This window comes from Bombina bombina, chromosome 4 (genome assembly GCF_027579735.1).
Source record: "Bombina bombina isolate aBomBom1 chromosome 4, aBomBom1.pri, whole genome shotgun sequence".
In the NCBI taxonomy this organism is placed as follows: domain Eukaryota; kingdom Metazoa; phylum Chordata; class Amphibia; order Anura; family Bombinatoridae; genus Bombina; species Bombina bombina.
In genome coordinates this window covers 569,275,621-569,298,910 of record NC_069502.1, presented here as the reverse complement: position 1 = coordinate 569,298,910, position 23,290 = coordinate 569,275,621, and the positions used below count along the sequence as shown (strand labels likewise).

Sequence of the window (23,290 nt, the reverse complement as noted above, 5' to 3'; positions counted from 1 at the left end):
TGCTGGGCTCTTTGCCATTTCCTGTTGGGGAAGAGAATATCCCACAAGTAAGGATGACGCCGTGGACCGGACACACCGTTGGAGAAAGTAATTTATCAGGTAAGCATAAATTCTGTTTTTTTGTCTGATGCTTCGTTGGTATGGCCACATTAAATGCACTTTACAGGTGGCGCAAACACCAATTCTGGAGAAGATTAGGTTTCAGAGTTCTTTCCAGATGCAGTGCATGGGTAATACTTATCAGTAAAGAAGGCACCTTGTCACTCCAGATGCAAAACCCAGTTTTAAGGGACAGTAAAAAAAAAAAAAAAAAAAAAAAAAATTGATTCAAATAGGGCACGCCATTTTAAACAACTTTCCAGTTTAGTTTTATCACCAGTTTTGCTTTGTTCTTTTGGCATTCTACATTGAAAGCTAAAACTAGGATGTTCATTTGCTAATTTTGACAGTTTTTCACCACTAGAGGGTGTTCATGTGTTTCATATAGATAACATTGAGCTCATTTACAGAGGAGTGAGCACTAAAATGCAAGTTTGTCAAAAGAACTGAAATAAGGGGGCATTCTGCAGAGGCTTAGATACAACTTAATTACAGAGGTAAAACGTGTATTATTATAACTGTTTATGCAAAACTGGGGAACAAGTAATAAAGGGATTATCTCTTTTTAAACTATAAAAATTCTGGTGTTGACTGTCCCTTTTAACTCAGTTTGCTTCTGATTCTCTGGCTTAGGAGTTTATGGTGACCTTGCCAATACGTTAGCAATATGATGATCAGTTATTCCTCTTTAAAAGTTCAAGGTTTTTGTACACTATAAAAGTAGAAATTGCGGTTATGGCCACTGATATGTATTTTGTCATATTCACCGTTAGTACCACTTTCTTTGGTTGTCTTAGTGCTGTCATGCAAGGGTTATCATGGCCTTTTTGACCAAACATGACAAGATGTTAAATTTTTTTTAAATTTATTAATAAATTTTAATTTATTTGTGATCCAATTCATGATACATTTCAAAAAAGAGAGAAGAAGAAGAAGAAAAAAGCATTCTAGCAATATTTCTCTTCTTATCAAACTTCTAGACAGAAGAATTTAAGTATTTGTACATGAATTGGAGAATTTTTACAATTTTTATATGATCACACTTGAACATATACCAAGAGAGGAAGGAAGGGAGAAAAAAACCCCCCACACAACCCCGCCGCACCCGTGCCATAGCCAAAACGACCCCAATCGGGCTATAAGTCTGGGAATTCTTTGTTTGCAATGGCCAATTCTAGCGTCACCGTACCCCGGAAAGGTGCAATTTGCTGCAATTGGGTTTCTTTAGGGAAACTGATGATGACATTCAACCATTTGGCCAAGAAGTGTTTAATTTGTGCCTCTGTATTTACTGAAGTATTAATCTGCTCCATAATTAATTGGTTTTTTAGCTTGTGCCTAAACTCCGACAAATTAGGAGCCTTGATGGATTTCTAGTATTTCAAGATCAGTAATCTACCGACCATTATTACAGCATTTAGTTGTCAATTAGGAGGAAAGATATAATTATACTTTCTTTCATGTAATTAGCAAGAGTCCATGAGCTAGTGACGTATGGGATATACATTCCTACCAGGAGGGGCAAAGTTTCCCAAACCTCAAAATGCCTATAAATACACCCCTCACCACACCCACAATTCAGTTTTACAAACTTTGCCTCCGATGGAGGTGGTGAAGTAAGTTTGTGCTAGATTCTACGTTGATATGCGCTCCGCAGCAAGTTGGAGCCCGGTTTTCCTCTCAGCGTGCAGTGAATGTCAGAGGGATGTGAGGAGAGTATTGCCTATTTGAATGCAGTGATCTCCTTCTACGGGGTCTATTTCATAGGTTCTCTGTTATCGGTCGTAGAGATTCATCTCTTACCTCCCTTTTCAGATCGACGATATACTCTTATATATACCATTACCTCTGCTGATTCTCGTTTCAGTACTGGTTTGGCTTTCTACAAACCATGTAGATGAGTGTCCTGGGGTAAGTAAATCTTATTTTCTGTGACACTCTAAGCTATGGTTGGGCACTTTGTTTATAAAGTTCTAAATATATGTATTCAAACATTTATTTGCCTTGACTCAGAATGTTCAACTTTCCTTATTTTTCAGACAGTCAGTTTCATATTTGGGATAATGCATTTGATTTAATCATTTTTTCTTACCTTCAAAAATTTGACTTTTTTCCCTGTGGGCTGTTAGGCTCGCGGGGGCTGAAAATGCTTCATTTTATTGCGTCATTCTTGGCGCGGACTTTTTTGGCGCAAAAATTCTTTTCCGTTTCCGGCGTCATACGTGTCGCCGGAAGTTGCGTCATTTTTTGACGTTATTTTGCGCCAAAAATGTCGGCGTTCCGGATGTGGCGTCATTTTTGGCGCCAAAAAGCATTTAGGCGCCAAATAATGTGGGCGTCTTATTTGGCGCTAAAAAATATGGGCGTTGCTTTTGTCTCCACATTATTTAAGTCTCATTTTTCATTGCTTCTGGTTGCTAGAAGCTTGTTCTTTGGCATTTTTTCCCATTCCTGAAACTGTCATTTAAGGAATTTGATCAATTTTGCTTTATATGTTGTTGTTTTTTCTCTTACATATTGCAAGATGTCTCACGTTGCATCTGAGTCAGAAGATACTACAGGAAAATCGCTGTCTAGTGCTGGATCTACCAAAGCTAAGTGTATCTGCTGTAAACTTTTGGTAGCTATTCCTCCAGCTGTTGTTTGTATTGATTGTCATGACAAACTTGTTAAAGCAGATAATATTTCCTTTAGTAAAGTACCATTGCCTGTTGCAGTTCCTTCAACATCTAAGGTGCAGAATGTTCCTGATAATATAAGAGATTTTGTTTCTGAATCCATAAAGAAGGCTATGTCTGTTATTTCTCCTTCTAGTAAACGTAAAAAATCTTTTAAAACTTCTCTCCCTACAGATGAATTTTTAAATGAACATCATCATTCTGATTCTGATGACTCTTCTGGTTCAGAGGATTCTGTTTCAGAGGTTGATGCTGATAAATCTTCATATTTATTTAAAATGGAATTTATTCGTTCTTTACTTAAAGAAGTTCTAATTGCTTTAGAAATAGAGGATTCTGGTCCTCTTGATACTAATTCTAAACGTTTGGATAAGGTATTTAAATCTCCTGTGGTTATTCCAGAAGTTTTTCCTGTTCCTAATGCTATTTCTGCAGTAATTTCCAAAGAATGGGATAAATTGGGTAATTCATTTACTCCTAAACGTTTTAAGCAATTATATCCTGTGCCGTCTGACAGATTAGAATTTTGGGACAAAATCCCTAAAGTTGATGGGGCTATTTCTACCCTTGCTAAACGTACTACTATTCCTACGTCAGATGGTACTTCGTTTAAGGATCCTTTAGATAGGAAAATTGAATCCTTTCTAAGAAAAGCTTATCTGTGTTCAGGTAATCTTCTTAGACCTGCTATATCTTTGGCTGATGTTGCTGCAGCTTCAACTTTTTGGTTGGAAACCTTAGCGCAACAAGTAACACATCATGATTCTCATGATATTATTATTCTTCTTCAGCATGCTAATAATTTTATCTGTGATGCCATCTTTGATATTATCAGAGTTGATGTCAGGTTTATGTCTCTAGCTATTTTAGCTAGAAGAGCTTTATGGCTTAAGACTTGGAATGCTGATATGGCTTCTAAATCAACTCTACTTTCCATTTCTTTCCAGGGTAACAAATTATTTGGTTCTCAGTTGGATTCTATTATTTCAACTGTTACTGGTGGGAAAGGAACCTTTTTACCACAGGATAAAAAATCTAAGGGTAAAAACAGAGCTAATAATCGTTTTCGTTCCTTTCGTTTCAACAAAGAACAAAAACCTGATCCTTCATCCTCAGGAGCAGTTTCAGTTTGGAAACCATCTCCAATCTGGAATAAATCCAAGCCAGCCAGAAAGGCAAAGCCTGCTTCTAAGTCCACATGAAGGTGCGGCCCTCATTCCAGCTCAGCTGGTAGGGGGCAGGTTACGTTTTTTCAAAGAAATTTGGATCAATTCTGTTCACAATCTTTGGATTCAGAACATTGTTTCAGAAGGGTACATAATTGGTTTCAAGATGAGACCTCCTGCAAAGAGATTTTTTTCTTTCCCGTGTCCCAGTAAATCCAGTAAAAGCTCAAGCATTTCTGAATTGTGTTTCAGATCTAGAGTTGACTGGAGTAATTATGCCAGTTCCAGTTCAGGAACAGGGGATGGGGTTTTATTCAAATCTCTTCATTGTACCAAAGAAGGAGAATTCCTTCAGACCAGTTCTGGATCTAAAAATATTGAATCGTTATGTAAGGATACCAACGTTCAAGATGGTAACTGTAAGGACTATCTTGCCTTTTGTTCAGCAAGGGAATTATATGTCCACAATAGATTTACAGGATGCATATCTGCATATTCCAATTCATCCGGATCATTATCGGTTCCTGAGATTCTCTTTTCTGGACAAGCATTACCAGTTTGTGGCTCTGCCGTTTGGCCTTGCTACAGCTCCAAGAATTTTTACAAAGGTTCTCGGTGCCCTTCTGTCTGTAATCAGAGAACAGGGTATTGTGGTATTTCCTTATTTGGACGATATCTTGGTACTTGCTCAGTCTTTACATTTAGCAGAATTTCATACGAATCGACTTGTGTTGTTTCTTCAAGATCATGGTTGGAGGATCAATTTACCAAAAAGTTCATTGATTCCTCAGACAAGGGTAACCTTTCTGGGTTTCCAAATAGATTCAGTGTCCATGACTCTGTCTTTAACAGACAAGAGGCGTCAAACTGATGGCAGCTTGTCGAAACCTTCAGTCACAATCATTCCCTTCGGTAGCCTTATGCATGGAAATTCTAGGTCTTATGACTGCTGCATCGGACGCGATCCCCTTTGCTCGTTTTCACATGCGACCTCTTCAGCTTTGTATGCTGAATCAATGGTGCAAGGATTACACAAAGATATCTCAATTAATATCTTTAAAACCGATTGTTCGACACTCTCTAACGTGGTGGACAGATCACCATCGTTTAATTCAGGGGGCTTCTTTTGTGCTTCCGACCTGGACTGTAATTTCAACAGATGCAAGTCTCACAGGTTGGGGAGCTGTGTGGGGATCTCTGACGGCACAAGGAGTTTGGGAATCTCAGGAGGTGAGATTACCGATCAATATTTTGGAACTCCGTGCAATTTTCAGAGCTCTTCAGTTTTGGCCTCTTCTGAAGACAGAATCGTTCATTTGTTTTCAGACAGACAATGTCACAACTGTGGCATACATCAATGAGGAACTCACAGTCCTCTGTCTATGAAAGAAGTATCTCGAATTTTGGTTTGGGCGGAATCCAGCTCCTGTCTAATCTCTGCGGTTCATATCCCAGGTGTAGACAATTGGGAAGCGGATTATCTCAGTCGCCAAACGTTGCATCCGGGCAAATGGTCTCTTCACCCAGAGGTGTTTCTTCAGATCGTTCAAATGTGGGAACTTCCAGAAATAGATTTGATGGCGTCCCATCTAAACAAGAAACTTCCCAGGTATCTGTCCAGATCCCGGGATCTTCAGGCGGAGGCAGTGGATGCATTGTCACTTCCTTGGAAGTATCATCCTGCCTATATCTTTCCGCCTCTAGTTCTTCTTCCAAGAGTAATCTCCAAGATTCTGAAGGAATGCTCGTTTTTTCTGCTGGTAGCTCCGGCATGGCCTCACAGGTTTTGGTATGCGGATCTTGTCCGGATGGCCTCTTGCCAACCGTGGACTCTTCCGTTAAGACCAGACCTTCTGTCACAAGGTCCTTTTTTCCATCAGGATCTGAAATCCTTAAATTTAAAGGTATGGAGATTGAACGCTTGATTCTTCGTCAAAGAGGTTTCTCTGACGCTGTGATTAATACTATGTTACAGGCTCGTAAATCTGTATCTAGAGAGATATATTATAGAGTCTGGAAGACTTATATTTCTTGGTGTATTTCTCATCATTTTTCTTGGCATTCTTTTAGAATTCCGAGAATTTTACAGTTTCTTCAGGATGGTTTAGATAAAGGTTTGTCCGCAAGTTCCTTGAAAGGACAAATCTCTGCTCTTTCTGTTCTTTTTCACAGAAAGATTGCTATTCTTCCTGATATTCATTGTTTTGTACAAGCTTTGGTTCGTATAAAACCTGTCATTAAGTCAATTTCTCCTCCTTGGAGTTTGAATTTGGTTCTGGGGGCTCTTCAAACTCCTCCGTTTGAACCTATGCATTCTTTGGACATTAAATTTCTTTCTTGGAAAGTTTTTTGTTCCTTTTGGCCATCTCTTCTGCCAGAAGAGTTTCTGAATTATCTGCTCTTTCTTGTGAGTCTCCTTTTCTGATTTTTCATCAGGATAAGGCGGTGTTGCGAACTTCTTTTGAATTTTTACCTAAAGTTGTGAATTCCAACAACATTAGTAGAGAAATTGTGGTTCCTTCATTATGTCCAAATGCTAAGAATTCTAAGGAGAAATCGTTGCATTCTTTGGATGTTGTTAGAGTTTTGAAATATTATGTTGAAGCTACTAAATCTTTCAGAAAGACTTCTAGTCTATTTGTTATCTTTTCCGGTTCTAGGAAAGGCCAGAAAGCTTCTGCCATTTCTTTGGCATCTTGGTTGAAATCTTTAATTCATCTTGCCTATGTTGAGTCGGGTAAAACTCCGCCTCAGAGAATTACAGCTCATTCTACTAGGTCAGTTTCTACTTCCTGGGCGTTTAGGAATGAAGCTTCGGTTGATCAGATTTGCAAAGCAGCAACTTGGTCCTCTTTGCATACTTTTACTAAATTCTACCATTTTGATGTATTTTCTTCTTCTGAAGCAGTTTTTGGTAGAAAAGTACTTCAGGCAGCGGTTTCAGTTTGAATCTTCTGCTTATGTTTTTCATTAAACTTTATTTTGGGTGTGGATTATTTTCAGCAGGAATTGGCTGTCTTTATTTTATCCCTCCCTCTCTAGTGACTCTTGTGTGGAAAGATCCACATCTTGGGTAATCATTATCCCATACGTCACTAGCTCATGGACTCTTGCTAATTACATGAAAGAAAACATAATTTATGTAAGAACTTACCTGATAAATTAATTTCTTTCATATTAGCAAGAGTCCATGAGGCCCGCCCTTTTTTTGTGGTGGTTATGATTTTGTATAAAGCACAATTATTCCAATTCCTTATTTTATATGCTTTCGCACTTTTTTATCACCCCACTTCTTGGCTATTCGTTAAACTGAATTGTGGGTGTGGTGAGGGGTGTATTTATAGGCATTTTGAGGTTTGGGAAACTTTGCCCCTCCTGGTAGGAATGTATATCCCATACGTCACTAGCTCATGGACTCTTGCTAATATGAAAGAAATGAATTTATCAGGTAAGTTCTTACATAAATTATGTTTCTTTCATGTAATTAACAAGAGTCCATGAGCTAGTGACGTATGGGATATACATTCCTACCAGGAGGGGCAAAGTTTCCCAAACCTTAAAATGCCTATAAATACACCCCTCACCACACCCACAAATCAGTTTTACAAACTTTGCCTCCAAGGGAGGTGGTGAAGTAAGTTTGTGCTAGATTCTACGTTGATATGCGCTCCGCAGCAAGTTGGAGCCCGGTTTTCCTCTCAGCGTGCAGTGAATGTCAGAGGGATGTGAGGAGAGTATTGCCTATTGAATGCAGTGATCTCCTTCTACGGGGTCTATTTCATAAGGTTCTCTGTTATCGGTCGTAGAGATTCATCTCTTACCTCCCTTTTCAGATCGACGATATACTCTTATATTTACCATTTCCTCTACTGATTCTCGTTTCAGTACTGGTTTGGCTTTCTACAAACATGTAGATGAGTGTCCTGGGGTAAGTAAGTCTTATTTTCTGTGACACTCTAAGCTATGGTTGGGCACTTTATTTATAAAGTTCTAAATATATGTATTCAAACATTTATTTGCCTTGACTCAGAATGTTCAACTTTCCTTATTTCCAGACAGTCAGTTTCATATTTGGGATTATGCTTTAAATTATCATATTTTGTCTTACCTCAAAAATTTGACTTTTTTCCCTGTGGGCTGTTAGGCTCGCGGGGGCTGAAAATGCTTCATTTTATTGCGTCATTTTTGGCGCGGATTTTTTTGGCGCAAAAATTCATTTCCGTTTCCGGCGTCATACGTGTCGCCGGAAGTTGCGTCATTTTTTGACGTTATTTTGCGCCAAAAATGTCGGCGTTCCGGATGTGGCGTCATTTTTGGCGCCAAAAGCATTTAGGCGCCAAATAATGTGGGCGTCTTATTTGGCGCCAAAAAATATGGGCGTCGCTTTTGTCTCCACATTATTTCAGTCTCATTTTCATTTGCTTCTGGTTGCTAGAAGCTTGATGTTTGGCATTTTTTTCCCATTCCTGAAACTGTCTTATAAGGAATTTGATTTATTTTGCTTTATATGTTGTTTTTTCTCTTACATATTGCAAGATGTCTCACGTTGCATCTGAGCCAGAAGATACTACAGGAAAACCACTGCCTGCTGGATCTACCAAAGCTAAGTGTATCTGCTGTAAACTTTTGGTAGCTATTTCTCCAGCTGTTGTTTGTATTAATTGTCATGACAAACTTGTTAAAGCAGATAATATTTCCTTTAGTGATGTACCATTGCCTGTTGCAGTTCCCTCAACATCTAAGGTGCAGAATGTTCCTGATAACATAAGAGATTTTGTTTCTGAATCCATAAAGAAGGCTTTGTCTGTTATTTCTCCTTCTAGTAAACGTAAAAAGTCTTTTAAATCTTCTCTCTCTACAGATGAATTTTTAAATGAACACCATCATTCTGATTCTTTGGACTCTTCTAGTTCAGAGGATTCTGTCTCAGAGATTGATGCTGATAAATCTTCATATTTATTTAAGATGGAATTTATTCGCTCTTTACTTAAAGAAGTACTAATTGCTTTAGAAATAGAGGATTCTAGTCCTCTTGATACTAATTCTATACGTTTGGATAAGGTTTTTAAAGCTCCTGCGGTTATTCCAGAAGTCTTTCCTGTTCCTAATGCTATTTCTGCAGTAATTGCTAAGGAATGGGATAAATTGGGTAATTCATTTACTCCTTCTAAACGTTTTAAGCAATTATATCCTGTTCCGCCTGACAGGTTAGAATTTTGGGACAAAATCCCTAAAGTTGATGGGGCTATTTCTACCCTTGCTAAACGTACTACCATTCCTACGTCAGATGGTACCTCGTTTAAGGATCCTTTAGATAGAAAAATTGAATCTTTTCTAAGAAAAGCTTATCTATGTTCAGGTAATCTTCTTAGACCTGCTATATCATTGGCTGATGTTGCTGCAGCTTCAACTTTTTGGTTGGAAACTCTAGCGCAACAAGTAACAAATCGTGATTCTCATGATATTATTATTCTTCTCCAGCATGCTAATAATTTCATCTGTGATGCCATTTTTGATATTATTAGAGTTGATGTTAGATTTATGTTTCTGGCTATCTTAGCCAGAAGAGCTTTATGGCTTAAGACTTGGAATGCTGATATGGCTTCTAAATCAACTCTACTTTCCATTTCTTTCCAGGGAAACAAATTATTTGGTTCTCAGTTGGATTCTATTATTTCAACTGTTACTGGTGGGAAAGGAACTTTTTTACCACAGGATAAAAAATCTAAAAGTAAAAACAGGGCTAACAATCGTTTTCGTTCCTTTCGTTTCAACAAAGAACAAAAGCCTGATCCTTCGTCCTCAGGAGCAGTTTCAGTTTGGAAACCATCTCCAGTCTGGAATAAATCCAAGCCTGCTAGAAAGGCAAAGCCTGCTTCTAAGTTCACATGAAGGTACGGCCCTCATTCCAGTTCAGCTGGTAGGGGGCAGGTTACGTTTTTTCAAAGAAATTTGGATCAAATCTGTTCACAATCTTTGGATTCAGAACATTGTTTCAGAAGGGTACAGAATTGGTTTCAAGATGAGACCTCCTGCAAAGAGATTTTTTCTTTCCCATGTCCCAGTAAATCCAGTGAAAGCTCAAGCATTTCTGAATTGTGTTTCAGATCTAGAGTTGGCTGGAGTAATTATGCCAGTTCCAGTTCCGGAACAGGGGATGGGGTTTTATTCAAATCTCTTCATTGTACCAAAGAAGGAGAATTCCTTCAGACCAGTTCTGGATCTAAAATTATTGAATCGTTATGTAAGGATACCAACGTTCAAGATAGTAACTGTAAGGACTATATTGCCTTTTGTTCAGCAAGGGAATTATATGTCCACAATAGATTTACAGGATGCATATCTGCATATTCCGATTCATCCAGATCATTATCAGTTCCTGAGATTCTCTTTTCTAGACAAGCATTACCAATTTGTGGCTCTACCGTTTGGCCTTGCTACAGCTCCAAGAATTTTCACAAAGATTCTCGGTGCCCTTCTGTCTGTAATCAGAGAACAGGGTATTGTGGTATTTCCTTATTTGGACGATATCTTGGTACTTGCTCCGTCTTTACATTTAGCAGAGTCTCATACGAATCGACTTGTGTTGTTTCTTCAAGATCATGGTTGGAGGATCAATTTACCAAAAAGTTCTTTGATTCCTCAAACAAGGGTAACCTTTCTGGGTTTCCAGATAGATTCAGTGTCCATGACTCTGTCTTTAACAGACAAGAGACGTCTAAAATTGATTACAGCTTGTCGAAACCTTCAGTCACAATCATTCCCTTCGGTAGCCTTATGCATGGAAATTCTAGGTCTTATGACTGCTGCATCGGACGCGATCCCCTTTGCTCGTTTTCACATGCGACCTCTTCAGCTCTGTATGCTGAACCAATGGTGCAGGGATTACACGAAGATATCTCAATTAATATCTTTAAAACCGATTGTTCGACACTCTCTAACGTGGTGGACAAATCACCATCGTTTAATTCAGGGGGCTTCTTTTGTTCTTCCGACCTGGACTGTAATTTCAACAGATGCAAGTCTCACAGGTTGGGGAGCTGTGTGGGGATCTCTGACGGCACAAGGAGTTTGGGAATCTCAGGAGGTGAGATTACCGATCAATATTTTGGAACTCCGTGCAATTTTCAGAGCTCATCAGTTTTGGCCTCTTCTGAAGAGAGAATCGTTCATTTGTTTTCAGACAGACAATGTCACAACTGTGGCATACATCAATCATCAAGGAGGGACTCACAGTCCTCTGGCTATGAAAGAAGTATCTCGAATTTTGGTTTGGGCGGAATCCAGCTCCTGTCTAATCTCTGCGGTTCATATCCCAGGTGTAGACAATTGGGAAGCGGATTATCTCAGTCGCCAAACGTTGCATCCGGGCGAATGGTCTCTTCACCCAGAGGTATTTCTTCAGATTGTTCAATTGTGGGGGCTCCCAGAGATAGATCTGATGGCCTCTCATCTAAACAAGAAACTTCCCAGGTATCTGTCCAGATCCCGGGATCCTCAGGCGGAGGCAGTGGATGCATTATCACTTCCTTGGAAGTATCATCCTGCCTATATCTTTCCGCCTCTAGTTCTTCTTCCAAGAGTAATCTCCAAGATTCTGAGGGAATGCTCGTTTGTTCTGCTAATAGCTCCGGCATGGCCTCACAGGTTTTGGTATGCGGATCTTGTCCGGATGGCATCTTGCCAGCCATGGACTCTTCCGTTAAGACCAGACCTTCTGTCACAAGGTCCTTTTTTCCATCCGGATCTGAAATCCTTAAATTTAAAGGTATGGAGATTGAACGCTTGATTCTTGGTCATAGAGGTTTCTCTGACTCCGTGATTAATACTATGTTACAGGCTCGTAAATCTGTATCTCGAGAGATATATTATAGAGTCTGGAAGACTTATATTTCATGGTGTCTTTCTCATCATTTTTCTTGGCATTCTTTTAGAATACCGAGAATTTTACAATTTCTTCAGGATGGTTTGGATAAGGGTTTGTCCGCAAGTTCTTTGAAAGGACAAATCTCTGCTCTTTCTGTTCTTTTTCACAGAAAGATTGCTATTCTTCCTGATATTCATTGTTTTGTACAAGCTTTGGTTCGTATAAAACCTGTCATTAAGTCAATTTCTCCTCCTTGGAGTTTGAATTTGGTTCTGGGAGCTCTTCAAGCTCCTCCGTTTGAACCTATGCATTCATTGGACATTAAATTACTTTCTTGGAAAGTTTTGTTCCTTTTGGCCATCTCTTCTGCTAGAAGAGTTTCTGAATTATCTGCTCTTTCGTGTGAGTCTCCTTTTCTGATTTTTCATCAGGATAAGGCGGTGTTGCGAACTTCTTTTGAATTTTTACCTAAAGTTGTGAATTCCAACAACATTAGTAGAGAAATTGTGGTTCCTTCATTATGTCCTAATCCTAAGAATTCTAAGGAGAAATCATTGCATTCTTTGGATGTTGTTAGAGCTTTGAAATATTATGTTGAAGCTACGAAATCTTTCCGTAAGACTTCTAGTCTATTTGTTATCTTTTCCGGTTCTAGGAAAGGCCAGAAAGCTTCTGCCATTTCTTTGGCATCTTGGTTGAAATCTTTAATTCATCTTGCCTATGTTGAGTCGGGTAAAACTCCGCCTCAAAGAATTACAGCTCATTCTACTAGGTCAGTATCTACTTCCTGGGCGTTTAGGAATGAAGCTTCGGTTGACCAGATCTGCAAAGCAGCAACTTGGTCTTCTTTGCATACTTTTACTAAATTCTACCATTTTGATGTATTTTCTTCTTCTGAAGCAGTTTTTGGTAGAAAAGTTCTTCAGGCAGCGGTTTCAGTTTGAATCTTCTGCTTATGTTTTTTGTTAAACTTTATTTTGGGTGTGGATTATTTTCAGCAGGAATTGGCTGTCTTTATTTTATCCCTCCCTCTCTAGTGACTCTTGTGTGGAAAGATCCACATCTTGGGTAGTCATTATCCCATACGTCACTAGCTCATGGACTCTTGTTAATTACATGAAAGAAAACATAATTTATGTAAGAACTTACCTGATAAATTCATTTCTTTCATATTAACAAGAGTCCATGAGGCCCACCCTTTTTTGTGGTGGTTATGATTTTTTTGTATAAAGCACAATTATTCCAATTCCTTATTTTATATGCTTCGCACTTTTTCTTATCACCCCACTTCTTGGCTATTCGTTAAACTGATTTGTGGGTGTGGTGAGGGGTGTATTTATAGGCATTTTAAGGTTTGGGAAACTTTGCCCCTCCTGGTAGGAATGTATATCCCATACGTCACTAGCTCATGGACTCTTGTTAATATGAAAGAAATGAATTTATCAGGTAAGTTCTTACATAAATTATGTTTTTTTGTCATTATGGGAGCAGACATTCAAACTCCTCAACAGTTGTGTTGCCAGGTGAAAAATTGCTAAGCAATTTCAGCTAGTGTGCTTGTACAGCCCGACAAGTGTGCACCTTGATTTGCATCATTGTAGGAATTGTCCTTGGATATAGCTATAGCAATTTTTGAAGGAATTGCAGCACAGAAGGAACAATGCTACAGAATTAAAGGGACAGTACAGTGTAAAATTGTTTTTCCATTAATGTATTTTAAATGACTTATTATACCAACTTCAGAGTATAAAATTTTTGAGAAATTGCATTTTCATGCTTATTTGTGTATATGAAGTAGCTGATTTTGTGCTTTGAAACCACATTACTTAAAGGGACAGTATACACTCATTTTCATATAACTGCATATAATAGACACTACTATAAAGAATAAGATGCACAGATACTGATATAAAAATCCAATATAAAACTGTTTAAAAACTTACTTAGAAGCTGTCAGTTTGGCTCTGTTGAAAAGGTAGCTGGAAAGCCCACTGCAAGTGGCAAATAAGACACTCCCCCCTCCCCCTTCTTTTGCATATGAAAAGACCTTTTACACAAACAGGAGCAAGCTGGAGAAGGTAGCTGACAGTATTCACATAAAACTTTGGGGCTTGGTTAGGAGTCTGAAAATCAGAGCAATGTTATTTAAAAATAAGCAAAACTATACATTTATTTTAAAAAAAAAAACTTTATGGGCTATATAAATAGATCATCTACAAAACATTTATGCAAAGAAAAAATGAGTGTATAATGTCCCTTTAAAGGGACACTGAACACAATTTTTTTATTTTTTGATTCAGATAGAATATGACATTTTAAGCAACTTTCTGATTTACTCCTATTATCAAATTTTCTTCATTCTCTTGGTATCTTTATTTGAAATGCAAGAATGTAAGTTTAGATGCCGGACCATTTTTGGTGAACAACCTGGGTTGTCCTTGCTGATTGGTGAATAAATTCATCCACCAATAAAAAAGTGCTATCCAGAGTTCTGAACCCCCAAAAAAAACTTAGATGCCTTCTTTTTCAAATAAAAATAGCAAGAGAACGAAAAAAAAATAGGATTAAATTAGAAAGTTGCTTAAAATTGCATGCTCTATCTGAATCATGAAAGAAAAAAATTTGGGTTCAGTGTCCCTTTAACTATCCTGCATCCCACTGTAATCTCTTCTGCTGGCTGTGTATACTTAGATAAACACATACAAAAAGTGTACAATATGGGTGAATACTTTCCCTTTAAATTCTGAACCGCAGCCGTCTCAGTCTCTCCTGAACACTGTGTGTATAGATATGGTGTGCTAGATAGAGGCGCTGGTTCTTTGTTGTTCGCTGTCTGTTCCTTTATCACTTTTTTCTCCTCAGTTTTCCTCAGTTTCTAGATACAAGGAACAGTGCTGAGACATCAAACTAAAGCATTTGAAATAAGGTGTATATCTACTCACAGTAAATATTCCAAATAGCCGTCTCTCTCCTGTTGCAAATAAAAGATTCCACAGATTTTTCAAATAAAAACTATTTTATTTAAGCCCAAATAAAATAGTTTTCTCTTGCAAGGTGTATCCAGTCCACGGATTCATCCTTGTGGGATATTCTCATTCCCTACAGGAAGTGGCAAAGAGAGCACACAGCAGAGCTGTCCATATAGCTCCCCCTCTAGCTCCACCCCCCAGTCATTCTCTTTGCCGGCTCTAAGCACTAGGGTCTCTCTACGGGAGGGTAAAGTGAATTTGGTGTTAGAATTGTAGTTTTATATCTTCAATCAAAAGTTTATTTTTAAATGGTACCGGTTTGTACTATTTACTCTCTGGCGGAAAAGTGATGAAGATTTCTGCTGAGAGGAAAATGATTTTAGCATGTTGTAACTAAAATCCACTGCGGTTCCCACACGGGACTGAGGAGTACCAGAAAACTTCAGTTAGGGGGAACAGTTTGCAGGCTTGACTGCAATGAGGTATGTTCAGTCATTTATTTCTAGACAAGACTGAGATAATGCTAGAAGACTGACAAGATCCCCATGTGGGGAGGGTAAGCTATGTTCTGAGACTTAGTAAAGAATTGAATGCTTACATAACAGGGCTAATTAGGCTGGTTGACACTAATGCAGGGCAATCGATTATTTGTTTCAAGAAATACTCGTTGGAGACACTTTTTTTAAGCACTTTGGAGTGTTTTCTGGGGTTATTATCCACATGGCAAAAATTTAGTCACTTAGAAGTGATTTCTGTAGGCCTCACAACTCCGGAGTGGGAGGGGCCTAATTTCGCGCCTCAGATGCGCAGTTAGAATTGAAAGACAGTTCATGCTGCTTCACATGGAGGGTCCAGCTGCTGATTGAGGGCCTAAAAGAAGCTTTATTCCCCCAAAACTGATCCCTAAGGGCAGGTAGGGCGACAGCAGTAAACTGTGGCAAGGTGCTGTAGTTATTTAACCGGTTGTTGGCTTTAGGCTGCTCCGGTTTGGGCATTAAGGGTTTAATCGTTCTGCAACTTGTGGTGCAATCATATTAAAGCCTTAGGTACATACTGTGAAAATTTCAAAAGGATTGCTACATTTTTCACTGTTTTGTAAAATTGTGTGCTCTTTTTATCTCTTAAAGGCACAGTAAGGTTTTTTTCAAATTGTGTTTTTTATTTGATTAAAGTGTTTTCCAAGCCTGCTTGTGTATGCTACTAGTCTGTTAAACATGTCTCACACTAAGGAAAATCCTTGTTCAATGTATTTAGAAGCCATGGTGGAACCCCCTCTCAGAATGTGTCCCAATTGCATTAATATGTCTATACACTTTAAAGATCATATTGTTGCACTTAAAAGTGTGGCCCTAGATGATTCTCAGACTGAAGGTAATGAGGATATTCCGTCTACCTCTCCCCATGTGTCACAACCAGTTACGCCCGCTCAAGCGATGCCTAGTACCTCTAGTGCGTCTGCCCCTATTACATTACAACAACTAGCGACAGTCATGGATAATTCACTTGCGGCCTTTCTATCCAAACTGCCAGTTTTTCCTGCAAAGCGCGATAGCTCTGTTTTAAGAACAAATTATGAGCAGTCTGAAGCTTTGGTAGCCTTATCTGATGTGCCCTCACAACGCTCTGAAGTGGGGGTGAGGGATTTGATGTCTGAGGGAGAAATTTCAGATTCAGGAAAGGTTTCTCATCAGGCAGTCAGATTCATTAGCGTTTAAATTTAAATTGGAACACCTCCGCATATTGCTCAGGGAGGTATTAGCTACTCTGGATGATGGTGACCCTATGGTGGTCCCAGAGAAGTTGTGTAAAATGAACAAGTACCTAGAGGTCCCTGTATACACTGATGCGTTTCCGATCCCTAAGAGGGTTGCGGATATTGTTACTAGGGAGTAGGATAGACCAGGTGTCCCTTTTGTCCCCCCCCTATTTTTAAGAAAATGTTCCCCATAACTGACCCCAGGCGGGACTCGTGGAAGATGGTCCCTCAGGTAGAGGGGGCTGTTTCTTCACTTGCTAAACGCACAACCATACCAATTGAAGACAGTTGTATTTTTAAAGATCCTATGGATAAAAAGTTAGGTTTACTTAAGAAAATTTTTGTTCAACAAGGTTTTCTTCTCCATCCTATTGCCTGCATTATTCCTGTAACTACTGCAGTGGCTTTCTGGTTTGAGGCGCTGGAGGAGTCGCTCCAGACGGAGACCTCATATGACGAAATTATGGATTGAATTAAGGCTCTAAAGCTGGCTAATTCTTTTATCACAGATGCCGCCTTGCAATTAGCTAAGTTAGCGGCAAAAAATTCAGGTTTCGCCATTATGGCGCGCAGAGCGCTTTGGCTGAAGTCATGGTCGGCCGATGTGTCGTCAAAATCCAAATTATTAAATATCCCTTTCAAAGGAAAGACCCTTTTCGGGCCAGAATTGAAAGAGATTATTTCAGAAATCACCGGTGGAAAGGGCCATGCTCTCCCTCAGGACAAGCCCTTTAAGGCTAAAAACAAAGCTAATTTTCGTTCCTTTCGTAATTTCAGGAGCGGTCCCTCTTCAGCCTCTACAGCTGCAAAGCAAGAGGGTAACGCTTCACAGCCCAAGGCAACCTGGAAGCCTTACCAGGGCTGGAACAAGGGTAAACAGGCCAAGAAGCCTGCAGCTGCTACCAAGACAGCATGAAGGGGTAGCCCCTGATCCGGGACCGGATCTAGTAGGGGGCAGACTTTCTGTCTTCGCTCAGGCCTGGGCAAGAGATGTTCACGATCCCTGGGCTTTAGAGATTGTTACCCAAGGATATCTTCTAGAATTCAAGGACTCCCCTCCAAGGGGAAGGTTCCACATTTCTCGTCTGTCTACAGACCAGACAAAGAAAGAGGCGTTCTTACGCTGTGTAGAAGATCTACATACGATGGGAGTGATATACCCAGTTCCAATTGCAGAACAAGGACTGGGTTTTTACTCAAACCTGTTTGTGGTTCCCAAAAAAGAAGGAACTTTCAGACCATTCCTGGATCTAAAAATTCTAAACAGATTCCCCAGAGTCCCATCATTCAAGATGGAGACCGTTCGGACAATCTTACCTATGATCCAGGAAGGTCAATATATGACTTCCGTGGATCTAAAGGATGCGTACCTGCATATCCCTATCCACAAAGATCATCATCAGTTCCTCAGGTTCTCTTTCCTAGACAAGCATTACCAGTTTGTGGCTCTTCCATTCGGTTTAGCCACTGCTCCCAGAATTTTCACAAAGGTGCTAGGGTCCCTTCTGGCGGTTCTAAGACCGCGGGGCATAGCAATGGCGCCTTATTTGGACGACATCTTAATTCAGGCGCCGTCCTTTCACAGAGCCAAGGCTCACACGGAGATTGTATTGGCCTTTCTAATGTCTCATGGGTGGAAGGTGAACATCAAAAAGAGTTCTCTGTCCCCACTCACAAGGGTTCCCTTCCTAGGAACACTAATAGATTCGGTAGAAATTAAAATATTTCTGACGGAGGTCAGAAAGTTGAAACTTAACTACTTGCCGAGTTTTTCATTCCATTCCTCGGCCATCTGTAGCTCAGTGCATGGAGGCAATCGGATTAATGGTAGCGGCAATGGACATAGTCCCTTTCGCTCGGATACAGACCACTGCAACTATGCATGCTCAATCAGTGGAATGGGGATTATGCAGATTTGTCTCCTCAAATACAGTTGGACCAGGAAACCAGAGTTTCTCTTCTCTGGTGGTTGTCTCAGGATCACCTGTCTCAGGGAATATGTTTCCGCAGACCAGAGTGGATCATTGTAACGACCGACGCCAGTCTGTAAGGCTGGGGTGCAGTCTGGGACTCCCTGAAAGCTCAAGGCTTATGGTCTCGGGAAGAATCTCTTCTCCCAATAAACATTCTGGATCTGAGGGCGATATTCAACGCTCTTCAGGCATGGCCTCAACTAGTTGCGGCCATATTCATCAGATTTCAGTCGGACAACATCACGACTGTAGCTTACATCAATCATCAGGGAGGAACAAAGAGTTCTCTAGCGATGAAAGAAGTAACCAAAATAATCAGGTGGGCGGAGGACCACTCCTGCCATCTCTCAGCAATTCACATCCCAGGAGTAGACAACTGGGAGGTGGATTTTCTGAGTCGTCAGACTTTTCACCTGGGGGAGTGGGAACTCCACCCGGAGGTATTTGCCCAGTTGACTCAGCTATGGGGCATTCCAGAGTTGGATCTGATGGCGTCCCGTCAGAACACCAAGCTTCCTCTCTACGGAACCAGGTCCCGGGACCCCAAGGCGGCATTGATAGATGCTCTAGCAGCGCCTTGGTCCTTCAATCTGGCTTATGTTTTCCCACTGTTTCCTCTTCTCCCCCGTCTGATTACCAGAATCAAGCAGGAGAAGGCATCGGTGATTTTGATAGCGCCTGCGTGGCCACGCAGGACTTGGTATGCAGAACTAGTGGACATGTCATCTGTCCCACCATGGACACTGCCAATGAGGCAAGACCTTCTAATACAAGGTCCGTTCAAGCATCCATATCTAGTTTCTCTACGTCTGACTGCTTGGAGATTGAACGCTTAATTCTATCAAAGCATGGTTTCTCTGAGTCAGTTATAGATACTCTGATTCAGGCTAGAAAACCTGTCACCAGGAAAATCTACCATAAGATATGGCGGAAATATTTTTGTTGGTGTGAATCCAAGGGTTACTCATGGAGTAAGATTAGGATTACCAGGATATTGTCCTTTCTCCAAGACTGATTGGAGAAAGGATTGTCGGCTAGTTCTTTAAAGGGACAGATATCTGCTCTGTCTATCCTTTTACACAAGCGTCTGGCAGTGGTACCAGACGTTAAAGCCTGTCTATAAACCTGTGGCTCCGCCATGGAGTCTAAATCTAGTTCTTTCAGTTCTTCAAGGGGTTCCGTTTGAACCTTTACATTCCATAGATATTAAGTTGTTATCTTGGAAAGTTTTGTTTTTGGTAGCTATCTCTTCTGCTCGAAAAGTCTCAGAATTATCTGCCTTACAGTGTGATTCACCTTACCTGGTGTTCCATGCAGGTAAGGTAGTTTTGCGTACTAAACCTAGTTTTCTTCCTAAAGTGGTTTCTAACAAGAATATTAACCAGGAAATTGTTGTTCCTTCTCTGTGCCCCAATCCTCCTTCGAAGAAGGAATGTCTGTTGCATAATCTTGATGTAGTTCGTGCTCTAAAGTTCTATTTGCAAGTAACTAAGGATTTCAGACAAACATCTTCCTTGTTTATCTATTCTGGTAAGAGGAGAGGTCAGAAAGCGAGAGGTCAGAAAGCTACCTCTCTTTCCTTTTGGCTAAAAAGCATCATCCGTTTGGCCTATGAGACTGCTGGCCAGCAGCCTCCTGAAAGAATTACTGCTCATTCTACCAGAGCAGTGGCTTCCACATGGGCTTTCAAGAATGAGGCTTCTGTTGAACAGATTTGTAAGGCAGCGACTTGGTCTTCACTGCATACTTTTGCAAAATTTTAAAAATTCGATACTTTTGCTTCTTCTGAGGCTATTTTTGGGAGAAAGGTTTTACGAGCTGTGGGCCTTCCGTTTAAGGTACCTGTCTTGTTCTCTACCTTCATCCGTGTCCTAAAGCTTTGGTATTGGTATCACACAAGTAAAGGATGAATCCGTGGACTGGATACACCTTGCAAGAGAAAACAGAATTTATGCTTACCTGATAAATTACTTTCTCTTGCGGTGTATCCAGTCCACGGCCCGCCCTGGCAATTAAGTCAGGTAAAATTTTTTTTGTTTAAACTACAGTCACCACTGCACCCTATGGTTTCTCCTTTTTCTTCCTAACCTTTGGTCGAATGACTGGGGGGTGGAGCTAGAGGGGTAGCTATATGGACAGCTCTGCTGTGTGCTCTCTTTGCCACTTCCTGTAGGGAATGAGAATATCCCACAAGTAAAGGATGAATCCGTGGACTGGATACACCGCAAGAGAAAGTAATTTATCCGGTAAGCATAAATTCTGTTTTTTTTTTTTTTGTTTTTTTTTTTTACTAGAAGCAGTTTTTTGTTAATGGAAGTATATTGCAAAAATGCTTCTATTTATAATTGAAATGCACCCAGTTTTCATCTTTCTATTCCTTGAATTCTGTCCTTCATTGATTGGGCCCATACTGCTACTTTACCTGTGAAAGGAGGTCCATTGTCCTTTATATATTTATATATCTAGGATATTGGGACCTTAACATTTGGTTAGAGACACAATATCCTCGTAGGATAAAGTTTGGAAAATGTTTTATCTTTGCGACCTTTCATTGATATTACATAGTTATTAATTTTTATTTTGTTTTTAATTTTGTCAATCTTTGGAGCACTTTTTTTTTTAATTGTTTTGAATGGGTTACGGGATTTTACTGTGCTCCTTTTTAATAACAAATATAAATATTTTTTTTTTATATTATAATATTTTATATAAATATAAAAATAAAAAAGGAGGTTTTAGGCTGAGTTTGTCAGCCCCTTGTAAACAGGATGATGTTCATTGAAGATTGCCCCTTTGCTAAATTTTAGGAAGTATATTTTTGTTTGGGTATAGATATACTATGTGTGGCTTAGACTATGTTCCGGTCTTTCTTTTAACTTTTTTTTTTTTCTTCCCTTCAACCATTTCAGCCTTATCCAAAACCTTGTGGTGGTGAGTTCTTGCAGATAGAAGGTTACTGGATTCCAGTGGGAGATATGGATCCTGTAAGAGATGAAACCTATATACTTACCTCTTCTGTGGTAATGAATCTCAGAGACCTTACAAGAGTAGTGTCTGCAGGGTATGTGAATTTGTTTTTCACTTGAGAGATGACCTATCTGTACTTTAAATCAGTATGTTTGTGACTATTAGTTGTTGTCTCACTGTAATAACACATAATTATGACAGTTTTTGCTTACACAAAAAAGAAAATAGAGAGACGCACTTAACAGACGGCACAAAAGCTAGAAAAATCTTATTACTTGTCCATACGGCCAGTACTACTCAGGGTGCAGTCTCATTTAGCACACTATGCCTTTCACAGAGGAGAAAGATCCTGTAGCATATAAATCTGTTCCTGCCCAATGATGGTCCATTCTCAAAATACCAGGCAATTCTCCTCTGAAAAAGAGAACACATTAAACCCCAGACATATGCTTCTGTCCTTCTGGGCCTAGTCAGTGAGGTGCAGTCGCATCCCTCTAGGGCAGGGGTGCCCAAAACTTCAACGGGCAGTCTACCTGCCGACCGTCCTTCCCTTTTTAATTAGCCCACGGAACAATTGAACAGCCACACTATAATCATGCCTGGAAAAATGCTGGCCTAACTCGCTAATAAGCATAGTTCAGCCTTTTCATAAACACATTACTTTAGTTCGGCCTCATTTGAAAGCCATATTATTGAAAGCAATAAGGATAGTGCTGCCACACTAAAGTACCTAGTCCCACTGCTCCCTCCCAACATTTTTTACTCTGTGCAACAACCCTCACCCAGTCCACATAATATGGCCTCAGCCATCCTCCTGTCCAAAATCTGGTGGTAATGCTATGCACATTCTCGCAGACTGAACTCTCACTGTGATCTGCTGAAGAACAATGAACTAGGGAAGTGCATTGTAACGTGCTTGGTACTCTGGTGACTAGTGAGTGCATGACTGATGACAGTTGCAGTTTGCAGAATTTGAGCACTGTGCTGCTTTAGCTGCATTCATCTGATTGTATTTAATGCTTCTTCAACAAAAATTAGTCATTGATTAAAAGTGATATAGTGCAGATTTTATTTAGTTATGTGTTCGGATGATTAGGAATTGTATTTCTTTCTAATGACACAATGAGTCCACAGATCATCTAATTACTATTGGGAATATCACTCCTGCCCAGCAGGAGGGGGCAAAGAGCACCCCAGCAAAGCTGTTAAATATCACCTCCCTTCCCTCCAACCCCAGTCATTCTCTTTGCCTACGTTAGAGCAAGGAAGTGGTAAAATTGGGTGTTTGGAAAGATTCTTCAATCAAGAGTTTATTATTTTATTTTAAGATGACAAGCTTGTGTTGTTTGTTCTGCTAGGGTGTAGCCATAGTCCACATCAGTCTCTTCAGTAGAGCAGTGGTGGCTTTCAAGCAATGGGAACTTGTGGGACATAAGTCTCACTGCGCCTCCCATATATCTAGACTTAGGCTTAGGGGTTAATAAATTTAGAATAGGGGCGGCGACGTTGGGGGCGGCAGATTAGGGGTTAATAAATGTAGGTAGGTGGCGGCGATGTTAGGGACGGCAGATTAGGGGTTAATTATCTTTAACTAATGTTTGCGATGCGGGAGTGCAGCGATTTAGGGGTTAATATGTTATAGTGGCGGCGACGTTGGGGGCGGCAGATTAGGGGTTAAGTGTAGGTAGATTAGGGGTTAATAAATATAATGTAGGTGTCGACGATGTTGGGGGCATCAGATTAGGGGTTCAAAAGTATAATGTAGGTGGCGGCGGTGTCCGGAGCGGCAGATTAGTGGTTAATAATATAATGTAG

General features: G+C 40.0%; 1 protein-coding gene across 1 annotated transcript in view; it reads left to right on the top strand.

Annotated features, from left to right (window-relative positions):
• Positions 1-23,290, top strand: part of MDN1 (midasin AAA ATPase 1) — a 1,255,339-nt gene that overhangs the window by 180,047 nt on the left and 1,052,002 nt on the right. Inside the window, 1 exon segment of the mRNA XM_053710546.1 lies at positions 21,418-21,569. Within this exon segment, the coding sequence (XP_053566521.1) occupies positions 21,418-21,569 (152 nt within the window).